Source organism: Chiloscyllium plagiosum, unplaced genomic scaffold, assembly GCF_037043375.1.
Source record: "Chiloscyllium plagiosum isolate Xiang-an unplaced genomic scaffold, Cpla_swu_hap1 HiC_scaffold_42, whole genome shotgun sequence".
Classification (NCBI taxonomy): domain Eukaryota; kingdom Metazoa; phylum Chordata; class Chondrichthyes; order Orectolobiformes; family Hemiscylliidae; genus Chiloscyllium; species Chiloscyllium plagiosum.
The window spans coordinates 13,092,439-13,110,125 of record NW_028270180.1 but is presented as its reverse complement, the minus strand read 5'-3'; the positions used below and the strand labels follow the sequence as shown (position 1 = coordinate 13,110,125).

Here is a 17,687-nt window from a genome sequence, read left to right as displayed (position 1 = left end):
TACACAGGAAAATAGCACAACACCAGGTTATAGTCCAACAGGTTTAATTGGAAGCACACTAGCTTTCGGAGCGCCGCTCCTTCATCAGGTGGTTGTGGACACTATCACCTGATGAAGGAGCAGCGCTCCGAAAGCTAGTGTGCTTCCAATTAAACCTGTTGGACTATAACCTGGTGTTGTGTGATTTTTAACTTTGTACACCCCAGTTCAACACTGGCACCTCCAAATCAGGAAAATAGCATGTTCTACAGAAGTGCTTTAGTTGCCGGGCATGTTGTAGTGAGGCCACTGAGAGGGTGACTGTACACAATAATAATTTGGTTAGAGCTGTAGATTGGCTTCCCTGGAGTGAAAGCTCTAAAAGCACACAGATTATCCGAACATTTGTAGTTGCACAGCAATTACCCCAAGCAGCATGGTATCTGCAGAAGAGGTGTGTTTTGTTGCTGGTTTTCCCTTCACAAAGCTCCTATGAAGCTTTTTGTTAACAAGTTGTGATTTAACAAGGTAATAACTGCTTTGCAATTTACAGCTCACAACTGCTGCTAGGAAGGCAGTAGTGTAATGGTACTGTCATAGAAGAGTAATCCCAAGTCTTCCATTAATGCTTTTTGGGATATGGGTTCAAATCCCATCAAGGTAGCTTGTGGGATTCAATGAATAAATCTGACATGTAAAGCTTTAAGGGCAATTAAGGAGGGATAGCAAATGTTGTCAAATGCCTGTATCCGATGACAGAATTTTTAAGCAAATCTTGGGTCCATCCATGGCACTAGTTTTTGTTCCCATGTTTATCTATGAACATTAAGAAAATAATAGGTAGGATGAGACAAATCAGGTCTGTTTTCTCTAGAATTTAAAAGAATAAGGAGTGATCAAAGTCTTCAAGATTTTAACAGGAAAAATATGGTAGATAAAGATAAACAATTATCATTAGTTGGGTGTTATAGAATTAGGGGGCATAATCTGAGGAAGGGTCACTCAAACGGAAACATGAACTCTGATTTCTCTCCACAGCTGCTGCCAGACCTGCTGAGCTTTTCCAGCAATTTCTATTTTTGGCAAATCTGCGAATTAGTGCCAGACCAATCAGGTGGCAGATGTTTGGAACTCTCATCCACACGCAAATGGCAGTGGACTCTGTTCTATTAACCTGATATATGTGTGTAAGGTATGATTTGTCTGGTTAGTATGCAAAACAATAATTTTCACTGTATCTCAGTACATGTGGCAATAATGTATCAAATTAAATCAAATTGTTTCAAAAAAGGTGTTTGCTTTGGAGAAATGAAGGTTGAGAGAAGTGTTCAAAATCCAGAGGAGTTGGATGGGGACAGTTGTCAATGTAGTGACTGCAATTAGGTCAGCCAGCTGGATCTTGTAGATTATGAGTTCACTGATTGGGCCTGGTAATGTTTTTCAACCAGGGAGCCCTGGCTGACAGATAAAAAGAGGAGTGTCAGAGATTTCGGCACTCTGGGTGCTGTCTCTGATGAAGCTATGCCAGTGTCAAAGATTCTCCATGTGTGAATAAAGGATGACTTGGTGACAGGATAGCAGCCTCTGTGGAGTTAATTCAGTCATATATCTCATGGTCAGTACATCTGTACACCTTTAAGAATAAAGTAAATTTGCCTGGTGATGACTGGTGGTGGTTTAACCTGAGGGTGACCATGCCTTAGGTCAGGTTGAAGAGGTTCATGGTGATGTTGACTGCGCTTTTAAAACAAACAGTTTGTCAGTATACCTTTATGAACCATGCTAATGGGCATCAGCACTGTATCATGGTATGGCAGCTAAGGCTATGAAGCTCGCATGCTCCATCTTACTCCAGGGTCAGTTCTGAATGTATGCCAAATTGTGGAGGCAGGCATGAAATATGATTGATTCCCCCAATCTACAGATGCACAAACTTTGAGGCTGTGCATTGATAATATACTTCCTTAATACCTTCAAATGTGGTGTTTCTGTCAGAAATGCTTTCAGTATGACATGCAGTTAGCAGCCCAGTAGATCTGGCAATGAGGTACTAGCACCAGTGTAAATCCAAAAAAAAACACATTTTCTTATCACCGCGCTAACAGACTGCTGAGTAACAATGAGTCAGTGGGCATTTTTACTTTGGCTTCTGACCTGATGATGGTTTCTGCATTTCCCAATAGAGTTTGAACAAAAGGCAAAGGATAAGTCGGCAATGGCAGAAAACCCAATTTTGTTTTGAATGCTTTGTTGTTTTTTATAGTCCAGTAGTCACTGTTTGCAATTATGCTCCCATTAATTTACAAATGCCTCCCATTTGCTGATGACTGTAACTTTTCTGAGTTAGGATTAAGGTAAAAATAATATATAGCCACAATTGTACGGGCACCTCATGAGCACCACTGTGCCCACATGATAAAATCAGCGAATGATAGAGCACAGATAGACCCCATTCAGCTTATTCCTGTTTGGAAAACAAGCAGCCAATCGGGCGGCATGGTCCCTCAGTGGTTAGCACAGCGCCAGGGACATGGGTTCAAGCCCTAAGCTTGGGTGACTATCTGTGTGGAGTTTGTACTTTCTCCCGTGTCCATAAGACATAGGAGAGGAAGTAAGGCCAATCGGCCCATTGAGTCCACTCTACCATTTAATCATGGCTGATGGATCTGTGCAGGTTTCCTCCCACACACCAAAGATTGTGTGTCTAGGGATGTGTAGGTTTAACCACAGGAAATGCAGGGTTATATTTCTGAGCAAATGCAGCTTTTTCTTTCCTGAGCCCATTTTTTAACCCGAGATCAAGATTCATCAATGTATAATCATTGGTAAAACAGGCTCTGGTGGTGCAGTCATGGTGTCTCGCCCTCTGGCTAAGGAAGTCCAGTTTCTTTGAAGGTTAGTATGGGCTGAATGGCCTCCTTTCATACTGAGCAATACAGGAGGAGAAGGAATTTGCAAAATTTCCAAGCACAAAATGAAACTGAACCAGCGATCAGATTGGTAACGGAAGTACAAAAAGGGCTAACAGTCAGAGATCTAAGAGCTTGGCTATGTGCAACCGAAATGCTGGATATTCCACATGCTGTTTGAAGGAGTAGAGTAGTCAGATTCAGGAAATCATAGAATCCCTTCAGTACGGAAGGAGGCCATTCAGCCCATACCAACCTTCAAAGAGCATCCTACCCTATCCCTATAACCCTGCATTTCGCATGGCTAAACCTGCACATCCCTAGACACCACAGACCATCCACCAAACCTGCACATCTTCGGTGTGTGGGAGGAAACCTGCACAGACCCATCAGCCATGATTAAACGGCAGAGTGGAGTCAATGGGCCGAATGGCCTTACTTCCACTCCTATGTTTTATGGACACAGGAGAAAATGCAAACTCCTGGCACTGTGAGACAGCAGTGCTAACCACTGAGGAGCCATGCCACCCAATTGGCTGCTTATTTTCCAAACAGGAATGAGCTTAATGGGGTCTATCTGTGCTCTATCATTCGCTGACTTCTATCATGTGGGCACAGTGGTGCTCATGAGGTGCCCGTTCAGTTGTGGCTATATATTATTTTTACATTAACCCATTATATGACTGACCTCTGAGGCAGGTGAGACTTGAAACTGGACTTCCTTAGCCAGAGGGCGAGACACTATGACTGCACCACCAGAGCCTGTTTTACCAATGATTATACATTGATGAATCTTGATCTCAGGTTAAAAAATGGGCTCAGGAAAGAAAAAGCTGCATTTGCTCAGAAATAGCTCAGTGCTTGAGGGGACTTGATAAGGTAAATATTCAAAGGTAGTTTCCCCTTGTAGGAGGTTCTAAAGCTAAAGGAGACAGTTTTACAGATTCACAGAATTGTTACAACACAGAACGAGGCTATTTGGTCTATTGTGTCTGTACTAGTTCTATTTCCTTGTGCCAATCTCCAACCTTTCCTGCCAGTTCTTGTCTTGGAAACACAGCCAATGTTTCATGTATTGTGCTCTAAACATTTTCTTCCAGTTCACAGCTGCACCTAACAGTCGGTCTCAATATTCACAGGAAATTCACTAACACAGCCTCCTGAATCATTTGAGACAATTATGCTCCATTGACATCAACAGCGATAATAAGATGTGGTTAATAATTATAGATGATCGATTTAAGCACAGCGGCTCTATCTATCGCCACGGATCCAACTCAGCATCACAGTGCCTTGTATCTGATCTCCGCCCTTTAACCCGACTCGTGTCAACTTGCTGTCTTGTGATGTAAGGACATAAGAACTAGGAATAGGAGTAGGCCATTCAGCTCTCTAGCCTGCCTCATCATTTAATACGATCATGGCTGATCCCATCTCGGCCTCAACTCTACTATCCTGCTTATTCTCCATAACCCTTCAACCCATTACTAATGAAAAGTGTCTATCACCTCCTCAAATTTACTCAATGTCTCAGCAACCAATGCATGCTGGGGTAGTGAATCCCTCAGATTCATGACCCTTTGAGGGAAGTAATTTCGTTCTCATCTCCTTGACAAGATGCGGGTAAAAATAACGGTGGGGGGGGGGGGGGGGCTCCCATTTATGACTCTGATGACAATTTGTTGCTCTTAGATTGTTATGAATCTGTGGGACTCACTTCTCCAAAGAGCAGTGGAGGCAGGGCCAATGAATATTTCTAAGGCTGGGTTAGATTGATTCTTGACCAACATGGATGTCAAAGGGTGTCGGGGGATAAGCAAAGCAGTGGTCTTGTAGCTGCAATCAGAACAGCCATGATCTTATCAAATAGCAGAGCAGAGTCTGCTCCTAATTCATATGCTGGTATGCACTTTGCACGTTAGGGCCACTCAGAGTGTCACGAAAGTGTTTGTGCGGATAACTCCACACTGAATAGATCATTTGCCATCCAGCACTGCCACCACTACATTACCGGTAATGCTTTAAGATCTGGAGAAAGATTTTTTTTCTGGTTATGAATGGGCTTCATTCATCAACGTCAGATGCATGGAAACCCCCCCCCCCCCCCCGCTGAGCTGAGATTTTTGCAACCCTCCAGCAGAAAGCCGAGCTGCAACTCTCTAACTTCAAGATATGTGCTTTTATGTGGGTGTGCGTGCATGTACAACTCAATCCAATTGTTGACAGATTCTGCACGAGTCAGTGAAGGGGCATTAGCACTTGTGTGTCTCTGTCATACAAAATTGAGGCTAAATCATTCTAGAGGTACAGTTTTCATCAATGATCAGGCTTGCCGGACATTAGGGAGACCACTGTAGCTTGTACACTGCAGAATTATAAGTTTATTGGGTTTTAGTGACTTCTCTTTGAAACCTCAGTGACAAGGGCAAGAGTTAGATTTGCTAAGTTCTGACCTTAAGTCACTAGGTTGGCTCTAGTTCTTTGGTCTAGCCATTCCAAATATGACCAATATTGTTGGATGTAGAGTACAGGCCCTTTTAAAGTTTTGTTAGCCCTGCACCAGCCACTGATTGAAGGTGCTTAATGTCCAGTAACTTCACCTTTTCTTTCTCCCCCTCCACAGTACAAACAAGTGGAACAGTACATGTCCTTCCACAAGTTACCAGCTGACATGCGCCAGCGAATCCACGATTATTACGAGCATCGCTTTCAGGGCAAGATGTTTGATGAGGAGAATATTCTCGGGGAGCTCAGCGATCCTCTACGTGAGGTGAGGAACTGTTAAACAGCAAACTCTTGGTTTGTGACGTTTTAAATGTTTACATCAACTTGGCCCAGTCAACTGGGATCAGAAAGTTCTGCTTCATGCCTTCGAGGTGATTCAATTTCCATCATTAATAGATTCCTGTTGCATTCCTCCTGGTCATTTTCGGGGCTGCAATGTAAGTTTGTCTACTAGAATGGCCTGTAGCCCCAGTGGACCATAGGGCCACTCTCTCATTTCAGGGAGTTTAACCTGAGGGTCACCACTCTCAGGCAAAAGGTAAGGTTGAGAAAGCAGAACCTTCATATTAGTTTCAACCAGTGCAGGAATTGAACTTATGCTGTTGGTATCACTCTGCATTGCAATCCAGCTCTGCAGCCAATCAAGCTCTCCAACACGCTATACATGGAAGAGAGATCAAAATTTGCAAAGTAGTTGGGCAGGAACTTTATTTTCAAGGTACTCAGTTTCAGTGGAGTTGGATCCCTCAAGATCCCTCAAGATCCCTCAAGATCCAGTTATAAAATGTGACCAATTTTTCCCCGCTAGTTACAGGCTTCCATTGTGCCCATGGGTAAGGGGCTTGGCAGCAGCTATTTATAGAATCATAGAGTCACACAGCATGGAAACAGACCTGTTGGTCCAACTCATTCATGCCAACCAGACATCCCAAATTAATCTCGTCCTGTTTGCCAGCATCTGGCCCACATCCTGTAAACGCCTGCTATTCCTGTACCCATCCAGATGCTTTTTAAATGTTGCAATTGTATCAGCTTCCACCACTTCCTCTGACAGCTCATTCCATACTCGCAACACCTTCTGTGTGAAAAGGTTTTCCTTTAAGTCCCTTATATATCTTTGCTGTTGGTGTTAACTTTGCTCAAGTGAAGATACTGGTGGTATTTGTGACTCTAATATCTAATGGCCCTAAAGCCTGTGTATAGCCTTGCAAACCGTGACAAAGTATGTTCCATCACATGCTACCACACTCATTAGTCAGACATCAGTCATTAGTTGGCCAACACATCTATCCCTGTATTGCACCATTTTGCTATGCCATTTGGAAAGCAAGAGGACTTATTATTGACTGCCAGCCAAGCAGCTTTCTCTGTTTGTTTTATCAATTTTCAAAAGTTTTATTTCTGCTGAAAACCCTTGATGTTTACACTGACGAGGCACGGCACTGTAAAATACCATTACCGCAGGGAAGGACTGTTCAATGGAATATCTGACTGCAGTGAAGTGCCCTTATCTTAGAAATGAAAAAGAGACTCTATAGACTTTCCTCCTGCCGTGTGTGTTTCTCCGATCGGCTGGAAGCATTAGCATCAGAATGATGAGGGGCATGGTTCACGTCACTACCCCTCTGATCTGATCGAGGTGAAACCTCTTTTCAGGTTAGAAAGGGGCTGACATTATCAAGCCTCCTTCCCCCCACTTTATATATATCAGACTCTTCTACATTTGAAAATAAATCTTACTATCATGTCCAGATTTGTTATTGTTTTGCTGCTATTTTTGTATATTTATGACGAAAACATCCAAGGATCAGACAGCCTGAAGGTATATCTGAGCTCCACAGTTTTATTAGAAGCTGAAATAACACTGTGGATAGTTCCTCTTTGTTACCTGGAGGGTGAGTCAGTGTGGGCCCTTCTCTCTCAGACTGCACTGATTCCCTGCAGGTAAGCTGCCCCCATTATGCCATCACTGTTTGAATGTACATAATCAGTTGAGCGCAAACAAAAGGTGGTTAATGTTAATGATAATTCTTTGGAACTGGGTTTTAACAAAATGCTGAGGGAGAATGGAAGGAGCCATAATAAGCAATGGCACAGATTTTGGGATGTGGGTGATTGTCCCAACAGGCCAGTGGGTTGGGCAACATGGTGGCTCAGTGGTTAGCATTGCTGCCTCATAGAACCAGGGAGCTAGGTTCGATTCCACCCTCAGAAGACTGTTTGCACACTCTCCCTGTGTCTGTGTGGATTTCCTCTGGGGGTTCTGGTTTCCGTCCAACGATGTGCAGGTTAGCTGCATTGGCCGTGCTAAATTGTCCAGGGATGTGTAGGTCAGATGGATTAGCTGAGGAAAATGTAGGGTTATGGGGAATAGGGTCTGGGTGGGGTGCTCTTTGAAGGGTCAGTGTGGACTCGATGGGCCCAATGGCCTGCTTCCACGCTGTATTAATTCTATTCTATCTCAATTGCATACTATCAGGTGGCATTGTCGATAGAGGAAGGAAAAAATGCATCTACCAGTCACACTTCCCAAACAGCAACAGCTGCCAAGACAACAGGGTGGGCTGAGAGTAGATTTCCAGCCTGCCACCTCAGAATGTTATTAAAAAGGGCAGACTTAAGAAATCACTTTAAAATTGTTCAAAGATCTCATCCAAGTTCCCAGAGGAATCTAGTTCGATTAGATTAGATTCCCTACAGTGTGGAAACAGGCCCTTCAGCCCAACAAGTCCACACCGGCCCTCTGAAGAGTAACCCACCCAGATCCATTTCCCTCTGACTAATACACCTAAATCTACAGGCAATCCACAATGGCCAATTTACCTGACCTGCACATCTTTGGACTATGGGAAGAAACTGGAACACCCGGAGGAAACCCACACAGTCACGGGGAGAATGTACAAACTCCACACAGACATTCGCCCAAGGCTGGAATCAAACCTGGGTCCCTGGCATTGTGAGGCAGCAGTGCTAACCACTGAGCTACCATGCTGCCTTAGTTGGTAGAGTAGTCATCAATCTGGGCAGACCAGGTTTGATCTCAACTCTGACACCAATTCTGGCAGTTTCAACTGGCCTCATCTGGAAACGGGATAAAATCAACTTGTTATCACTGCCCAATAATGAGTTCAGAACAGATTTACAAGGTTGTTGTCAGGGGTGGAGGGAGAGGCTGAATAGGCTGGGGCTGTTTTCTCTGGAGTGTCGGAGGCTGAGGGATGACTTTATGGAGGTTTATAAAATCCTGAGGGGCATGGATAAGGTAAATAGATTAGGTCGTTACCCTGGCTTGGGAGAATCCAGAACTAGAGGGCATAGGTTTAGGGTGAGAGGGGAAAAATGTAAAAGAGACTTAAGAGGCAATTTTGTCACAGAGGGTAGTGCGTGTATGGAATGAGCTGCCAGAGGAAGTGGTGGAGGCTGGTACAATTATGATATTTAAAAGGCATCTGGATGGGAAGGGTTTAGAGGGATATGGGCCAAGGGCTGGCAAATAGGACTAGACTGACTTAGGACCTGGTCGGCATGGACAAGTTGGACCGAAGGGTCTATTTCCACGCTGTACATCTCTATGACTCTAAAATGTATCCACTTAGATATTTCATGATAACATTAGAACAGGAGTCAGCCAGTCAGTCCCTTGAGCCTATTGCCTCATTCAGTGAGTTCATGGCTGATCTGTGACCACACACGCCCATATTCCTCAAGACCAATGCTTAACAAAAATTTTTCTATCGCAGATTTAAAATTAACAATTGCTTCTTCATCCATTCATGTTCAAACATCTACCACCGTCTGCATGTAGAAGCCTGAATATCCCCCCTGAATAGTCTGGCCTTAATTCTCAGACTATGTCCCCTGGTTCTAGAGTTCTCAAGTAATAGAAATAACTTATCTTTTCTATCCTGTCTTTTCCTGTTAATATCTTGAAGACATCAATCAGATCACCCCTTAACATTCCAAGTTCTGCAGGAAGCAGACCTGATTTATACAATATCTCCTCATAATTTAAGATCAGATATTATTCTTTTAAACATATGCAATACCCCCTTCAAAACCAATCTATCCTTCCTCAGTTGTGTTGCCCACATCTGCTCACAGTACTCCAAGTGGGGTCTAACCAGGGTTTTGTACATCTGCAGCATAACTTCTTCATCTTTGTACTCTCAATATAAAGTCCAGCATTCCATATGCTTTCTTTATTATTTTCTGCATCTGCTTGTGACATTCTAAAGATCTGTACTTCTGCATCTCAGTATGAGTCGATTTGGGTATCCATTGTATTGAATTTGCATGCTATACAGAAAGCACCCTTTGTTGGTCCAAAATGGATAACCTCACACTTACTTACATTGAACTCCATCTGTCACGGTTTTTCCCATTTTCTTAGTCTATTGATATCCCTTTGTAATTTCATGTTATCATCCATACTGTCGACAACAGCAACTAACTTTATGTCATCAAACGATTTGAATATATGACTTTCTATGTCATCATCCAAGTTGTCAATAAATAAGGAGACTATTTGAGGCCTTAACCCAGATTCTTTTTGGGCACCACTGGTCACATCCTGCCAATTTGAGGACCTACCCTTCCTGTCACCTACAGGTCAACTAATTTCCCATGCACGTCAGTAATTTGCCATCAGTTCTACGGGTTCCCACCTTAGCTAACAATCTGGTACGTAGGACTTTATCAAATGCCTCAGGAAGTCCATATAAACAACACCACAGGCATTCCCCAGTTCACTAACTTAGCGACCTCTTCAAAAACTTCAGTGAGGTCAGTCAGGCATGACCAAGCTGTCACGAATCCATGCTGGTTCTCCCTGATTAAGTGAAAATTTTCAATGTGTACAGTTGTCCTGTCCTTGATTATAGACTCCAACAATATCCCCACCACAGAGGATAGGCTGACTGGTCCATATTGGTTTTCCTCTTTCAACCTTCTTAAAAAGCAGATGGACATGTGCAGTTTTCCAATCCAGAAGGATGACTCCTGCATCTGGGAATGCTGAAGGATTATAGTCAGACCACCTACAATGTGCTCCCCTACTTCCTTTCACACCCTCAGATGGCGTGTTCAGTGGCTAACACTGCTACTTCAAAGTGCCAGGGACCTGGGTTCACTTCCAGCGTTACGTGATCGTCTGTGTGGAGTTTGCATGTTCTCCCTGTGTCTGTTTGAATTTCCTCTGGGTGCTCTGGTTTCCTCCCACAGTCCAAAGGTTCGCAGTTTAGGTGGATTGGCCATGCTAAATCGCCCATAGTGACCAGGAATGTGTAGGCTAGATGGACTAGCCATGGTAAAACGTGGTGATAGGATTGGGGGCTCGTCTATGTGGGATGGTCTTTGGAGGGTCGGTGTAGACTTCAATGGGCTAATGGCCTCTTTGTGCATTGTAGGAATTCTTTGTTCATCCTTGCAACTCGTGTACAAAGACTTTAGAGATTTATTAGAGAAGTGCCGAGATCCTTGGAATTCTATGGCCGTGCATAGTCAGAGTCTTTTGGGTAAAAGATGCGATATTTTTAAAAAGTGAATTACATATTTTACATTACGTTATCTCCAAAAGATCAAAGATGGGGTTGGGTTCTGTGTTGGAGCAGATATTCAATATGTCAACAGCAGTGTTAGCTAGTAGTCATCATTCTCAAGTTCTGCTGGTTTTCCTTCTGGGAACTCCCTGCTTAACAATGTCAAACCCTCAGCATGTTAATCGCCATCAAATCCAACAGTCAGACTTTGCCGTATACCTTTGAGAAAGGGACCTATTTAACTTGAAATAATAAGGCACATTTCTCAATCAGGTGGCTCCCCAGCAGAGGATGACACATGTAAGCTGTGTCGTGAATGGGCAGTCAAGGTCAACAATCTCTGCACTTATTTTCCTGTGTGGGTTGTCCCCTTCACTCAGATGCAGCAGATGACAGGACCAGCCCTCATAACTGTTCGAACCACTGTTGGCAAGTCCTCAATCCATTTATAAGATCTTGTCCAGGGGACTCTATAAATTATGAGCCAAATGTCAGGAATTCTATGAAGGGAGCACCACACCCATAGGATGTGAGGCTTCATAATCCCCCATTCTCTGACCTGCATCCAGGCCTCCTCTGCAATATGGAATTGTCTAGTTGGAAAGATCTCCCTGTCCTCTGTTGGAATTGAGTGCCAAAATAGCTCAGTCAACCATTGCAAAATAAATTAGGCCTATTATATTGCCCCCCCTCTGCCAGCTCAGTTTATTTTAAATGCCAGAATGCTCACTCCCTTAGAATCTCTGCCTGTCCCACTGTCCCCTTGAATGTTGCCTCTCCAACTGTTTCCTCCAGTTTACACTCAGACCTGGATTAGAAAGAAATCTGTTTTTTTTTGGCTAAGTAACAAACAGATAGCAGAACCAAGTGTCAGTAACTTCAGATCTCTGTCACTTAAATATTCATATTTTATTATGGTGCATAATAGGAAGGAAGTCGAGAGTGTGGTGCTGGAAAAGCACAGCAGGTCAGGCAGCATCCAAGGAGCAGGAGAATCGACGTCTCAGGCAAAAGCCCTTCAGGAATAAGGCCTCATTCCTGATGAAGGGATTGTGTCTGAAACATTGATTTTCCTGCTCCTTGGATGCTGCCTGACATGCTGTGCTTTTCCAGCACCACACTCTTGAATCTGATCTCCAGCATCCACAGTCCTCACTTTTTCTTCCATAAGAAGAAGAAAACCAGGGCCAAATGAGAGAAAAAGAAATTATAGCAATTTTTTAAATACAATCCAATAGCTTACTGTTTAAAAAAAACACTTCTTCAATCATTGTCTCTTCCTGAAGTATTGCATCACCATAGTCTTACCAGATCATAGGGGCTGCTCTTTCTTAGAGAGAAGCGACTGGTGGTGAATTAACCTGAGGGCCACCAGACCTCAGGTGAGGGAAACGTTTGAGAAGGAGAGTCCTTCATGGTAACCTCAAACCAGTGATGGGAATTTACAGAGCATCACACTGCTCTGTAAACCACCAACCCAGCCAACTGAACTAAACCAATTTCCCTTCCTAAAATGTGATTCCGTTTATCGTTTCTCCCCTTCATTTCTTTTTGACAGGAAATAATAAACTTCAACTGCAGGAAGCTGGTGGCCTCCATGCCACTCTTTGCCAACGCAGATCCTAATTTTGTCACATCCATGCTGACTAAGTTGCTGTTTGAAGTGTTCCAACCTGGAGACTACATTATCCGCGAGGGGACTATAGGAAAGAAGATGTACTTTATCCAGCATGGGATTGTCAGTGTCCTGACAAAAGGCAACAAGGAGACCAAACTGTCTGATGGATCCTACTTTGGAGGTGAGAATTTCTTCATTTGACACAAGAGTTTAAGTAGATTTTGGAAATAGGATAGGCCATGAATCCCTAAACAGATACAGCAGTGTTGTTGAAAAGAGAGACCCGTTGCTGACAGGGCAAATGCAAAAATGCCAAATATTCAATAGTCACAGCAAATTCCAGGCACAAAGGAAGAGTTGATGCCTGGGACAGGTCAACCATGATCTTATGGAGTGGGCTGGATTGAATGGGGCTGAATGGCCTACTCCTCCTGTTTCTTCTGCCCTTACAGGGGTGAAGAGCAGTGATTGATTGACAAGTCAATTTTGGTTTGCCAAAGCATTCCCATGGGGAAAGAAGTAACAACTCAATCAGCACCTTTTTGCTTCTGTAAGTGTAACTTGTGTCGGTCATTTCAAATATGGCATTCTTGCATCTGTCCTGATGAGTGGAAAATGAAAACCTTTGGCAATAAATTGCTCTTTTCGGCAAAATTCAATTTCTGCATGATTGTTGTAATGTTCTGCACTGTTGTAATACAGCAATCCTGGCTTAAGGAACGGACTGGAGTCAATCTTGACTTTGGGCAACGGCACTGATGAATTTGCAGACAATTTCACACTCTGTGATTTTTGCATGCATTGAAGTCAGTTGGGGAGAAATTGAATGCATGTTGCCTCAAATTATTTTGCACTATCACACAAAATCGAGATTGACACCGGTGTGTTTGCAAAGGTAGACAACGTTGTGGTGGTTTCACTCAGGACATCCAAAGTGTACTTGAGGACTGCAGCTAGGATGGGGTCTCCAACATTCTTTCCACCACGTGGCTAACCAGGAATTTCTCCCACTCTTATGCCTGCCATTAGTATGTGAGAAAAGGGGCGGCATGGGGGCTCAGTGGTTAGCCCTGCCTCACAGTGCCAAGGACTCAGGTTCAATTCCGGCCTCAGGCGACCATCTGCATGGAGTTTGCACATTCTCCCTGTGTCTGTGTGTGTTTTCTCCGGGTGCTCCGGTTTCCTCTCACAATCCAAAGATGCGCAGGTCAGGTGAATTGGCCAAGCTAAATTGCCCCATAGGGTTCAGGGATGTGTTAGTTAGGGGTAAATGTAGAGTTATAGGGGAGGGGAATGGTTTAGATGGGATACTCTTCGGAGGTTTGGTGTGGACTTGTTGGGCTAAAGGGCCAATTTTCATGCTGTAGGGATTCTATGAAAAGGATTTACAAGTTGATAACTTTGCCATTGAATCCTGGGGTGACCGCAAACCCAGAGCTACCGCCTCAGAGGTAGGGACATGACTCACTGCATTGAAGACCTCCAGCACAGTCCTATAACCAAAGGTTGATCTGCATTGACTGACTTCAAATTCTCAAAGGGCGATTTCCATTGAGCAGGAAACTTGAAGGTCCAGAGATGATATGATTGACAGTTCCTTCCCAAATCCAGCAGGACCCTGTCACGGACTGGATAATTAAATAGTTCAAACAGCCAAGCTAGAAAATAAAAGGGGAACAGGGAGAGAAAAAATGTGGGAGAGGAAAAAATATGCTGGTGCCCAGCTCCTGAGAAAGATTCTATCATTGGCACTGGTCCGTGTCCACTTTGTTTGAGATGAGCAGCATAAGTAATTCCCTGACACAATGATGCTTTGAATTTAAAATTAATTAACATTAAGTCCATCTACTGTTTTGTATTGCTACTCTATTCCATCACAGCCTAACAGCTCACTGATTGAACTGATGTGTTATCAGCCTCTATTCAATGTGTTGACCTAATTCTTACCCCTCTTCTTAACATTTTAAGTTGCTTTTCCCTTCCCCAAAACTAACACTGCGATGTCTCCCCCACCTCCCTGCTTTGATCCTCCATTGGTATCCCTTCTTCTCAATGGACTTGAAACAAAATTATACAATCCTTACAGAGTGGGAGTAGGCCTATTGGCCCATTGGGTCCACACTGACTCTCTGAAGAACATCCCACTCAGACAATCCCCCCACCCTATCCTTGTCACCCTGAATTTCCCATGACTACTCCTGCATGTCTCTGGACACTGTGGGCAATTTAACATGGCTAATCCACCTAACCTGCACATCTTTCAACTATGGGAGGAAACTGGAGCACCCAGAGGAAACCCACACATACACAATGAAAACGTGCAAACTCCACACAGTCATCTGAGGGTGGAATTGAACCCAAATCCCTCACACTATTAGACAGCAGTGCTATCCATTGAGTCACCATGCCACTGAATCATGTTGTGACCATCCCTTTTCTTTGAGGTTTTATTCCTACCTTTCCCTTCTCCATGGTTTAGTTTCCTTTCTGTGCATCCCTTTGCTACATTTTTTAAAAGAATTCATTCATGGGATGAGGGGGTTGCTGGCTAGATAGGGGATTGTTAAGATCAGAGTGGTGCTGGAAAAGTCAGGCAGTATCCAAGGAGCAGGAAAATCAATGTTTTGGGCAAAAGCCCTTCATCAGGAATAGAGGCAGGAAGCCAATAGAGATAAATGGGGGGCGTGGGGCTGGGGGGAAGGTAGCAAAGAGTACAATAGGTGAATGGGGGTGGGGATGGAGGTGATAGGTCAGAGAGGAGGGTGAAGCGGATAGGTGGGAAGGGAGATTGACAGGCCATGAGGAAAGTGCTGAGTTGGGAGGTTGGTTGAAGATGCCCTCTAACGCATCTCATCCACATCCCGCACCTCCACCCTCAAACCCTACCCCTCCAACCTTCGCATTAACCACATCATCAGCCGACATTTCTACCTCCTCCAAATGGACCCCACCGCCAGGGATATATTTCCCTCCCCCTCCCCTTTCCGCTTTCCACAAAGACTGTTCCCCCCGTGACTACCTGGTCAGGTCTATTACCCCCAACAAACGACCGTCCTGTCCTGGCACCTTCCCCTGCTACCACAGGAATTGCAAAACCTGCGCGCAAACCCCCTCCCTCACCTCCATCCAAGGCCCCAAAGGAGGCTTCCACATCCATCAAAGTTTCACCTGCACATCCACCAATATAATTGATTGTATCTGTTGCTCCCGATGCGGTCTCCTTTACATTGGGGAGACTGGACGCCTCCTAGCGGAGCGCTTTAGGGAACATCTCCGGGACACCTGCACCAATCAACCTCACCGCCCTATGGCCCAACATTTCAATTCCCCTTCGCACTCTGCCGAGGACATGCAGGTTGTGAGCCTCCTCCACTGCCGCTCCCCCACCACCCGATGCCTGGAGGAAGAACGCCTCATCTTCCGCCTCAGAACACTTCACCCCCAGGGCATCAATGTGGACTTCACCAGTTTCCTTGTTTCCCCTCCTCCCACCTTACCTCAGTTCCAACCTTCCAGCTCAGCACCATCCTCATGACCTGTCCTACCTGCCAATCTCCCTTCCCACCTATCCGCTCCACCCTCCTCTTTGACCTATCAGCTCCATCACCACCCCCATTCATCTATTGTACTCTTTTGTACCTTCCCCCGCCCCCCGCCTCCCCATTTATCTCTCCACCATGGAGACTCCCTACCTCTATTCCTGATGAAGGGCTTTTCCTGCTCCTCGGATGCTGCCTGATCTGCTGTGTTTTTCCAGCACCACTCTGATCTAAACTCTGGTTTCCAGCATCTGCAGTCCTCTCTTTTGCCTAGGGGATTGTTAAGGGCTAACCACATTGCTGTGGGTCTGGAGTCCTAGACCTGACTCGGTAAAGATGGCTGATTTCCTTCCCTAAAGAGCATTAGTGAACAGATGGGTTTTCCCAACAATTGGCAATGGATTCATGGTCATTGTTAAACTTTTAATTTCATGTTTTCTATTGAATTAAAATTCCACCATCTGCCACAAAGGGATTCAAATCCAGGTCCCCAGAATATTATCTGGGTCTCTGGATTACTAGTCCAGTGATAATACCACTCAGCCATCGCTTTGCTACATGTTTATGTCCTTCTCCTGAAGTACTCAAATAGTCTTCATCCAACTACATTGCTATTCACACCCCACTTGCTTTCCCAGTCCTCCCTGTGTCTGAAGATGGGCTCACTTGTTTCTATAAGCAGTTTGTGCCAGTCCAATTAACAGACAGTCGCAAAGGAGTCAGCTTTTATTACCATGTGTGAATTGTAATCATTTCTACAGCTGCAGCTTTGTCCGAACATGCTCTCAGACTGAGTGATATGCTGAGAAAAGGAGTTAAGAGTACAGCAGCAGGGTATTGCATGTTATTAGGTTTACATCTGTCAGCAAAGGGGTTGGAATGAAACTCTGCCCATTGAAGGACTTCTCCCTGTGCTGTTACAGTGGGGTGCAAGATGCTGGAGAAACAATGGCCTATGAACGTATCCATTTGCTAACGGATAATATTATCATGAAGTCCAGCCATTAAATTTGACACAACCACACCAAACCTGTTTTCTATAGCACATTCAATGTCATAAAATATCCTAATGTGTCGCAACAGTGTTATGGAACAGAATTTGACATTGAACCACATTTTTTTCAATTTATTAAAGGGATGTTGGCAACAGTAACTAGGCCAACATTTATTGCCCATTGTTAATGGCCCTGGAGAAGGTGTTGGTGAGCTGCCTTCTTGGGGAGCAGGAACACCCATTGTGCTGTCACCTCCTTGAAAAACTCAGTCAATCCTGTCAAACATAATCTCATCCAGTCAAAGCCATGTTGACTATCTTGGATTAGTCCTTGCTTTTCAAGAGGAGGCTAATTCTGTCTTTCAGATTTTATTTCTACCACTGATGTTCGACACACTGGCCCATAGTTCCAAGATTCATCCTGACTACCCTTTTGAATAAGCTGTTCTTCTCTCTGTTGACCAGAATGTTTGGAAATTAATGTAAGGACCAATGCAAGCTTCTCCTTTGCTTCCCACAGCAGCCTGGGACACACCTCATCTAGGCCTGGGATTTGTCCAAACTTAAACCCACTAAAGCCAATAATATTACCTCCCTCTCAATTAT

The 17,687-nt window shown here is 44.3% G+C and overlaps 1 protein-coding gene across 1 annotated transcript in view; it reads left to right on the top strand.

Moving 5' to 3' along the window:
* LOC122542472 (potassium/sodium hyperpolarization-activated cyclic nucleotide-gated channel 3) overlaps positions 1 to 17,687 on the top strand; it is a 451,331-nt gene that overhangs the window by 352,457 nt on the left and 81,187 nt on the right. The window contains exons 5-6 of the mRNA XM_043680205.2: positions 5,512 to 5,658; positions 12,489 to 12,729. Of these exons, the coding sequence (XP_043536140.2) occupies positions 5,512 to 5,658; positions 12,489 to 12,729 (388 nt within the window). The remainder of the gene's footprint in view (positions 1 to 5,511; positions 5,659 to 12,488; positions 12,730 to 17,687) is intronic.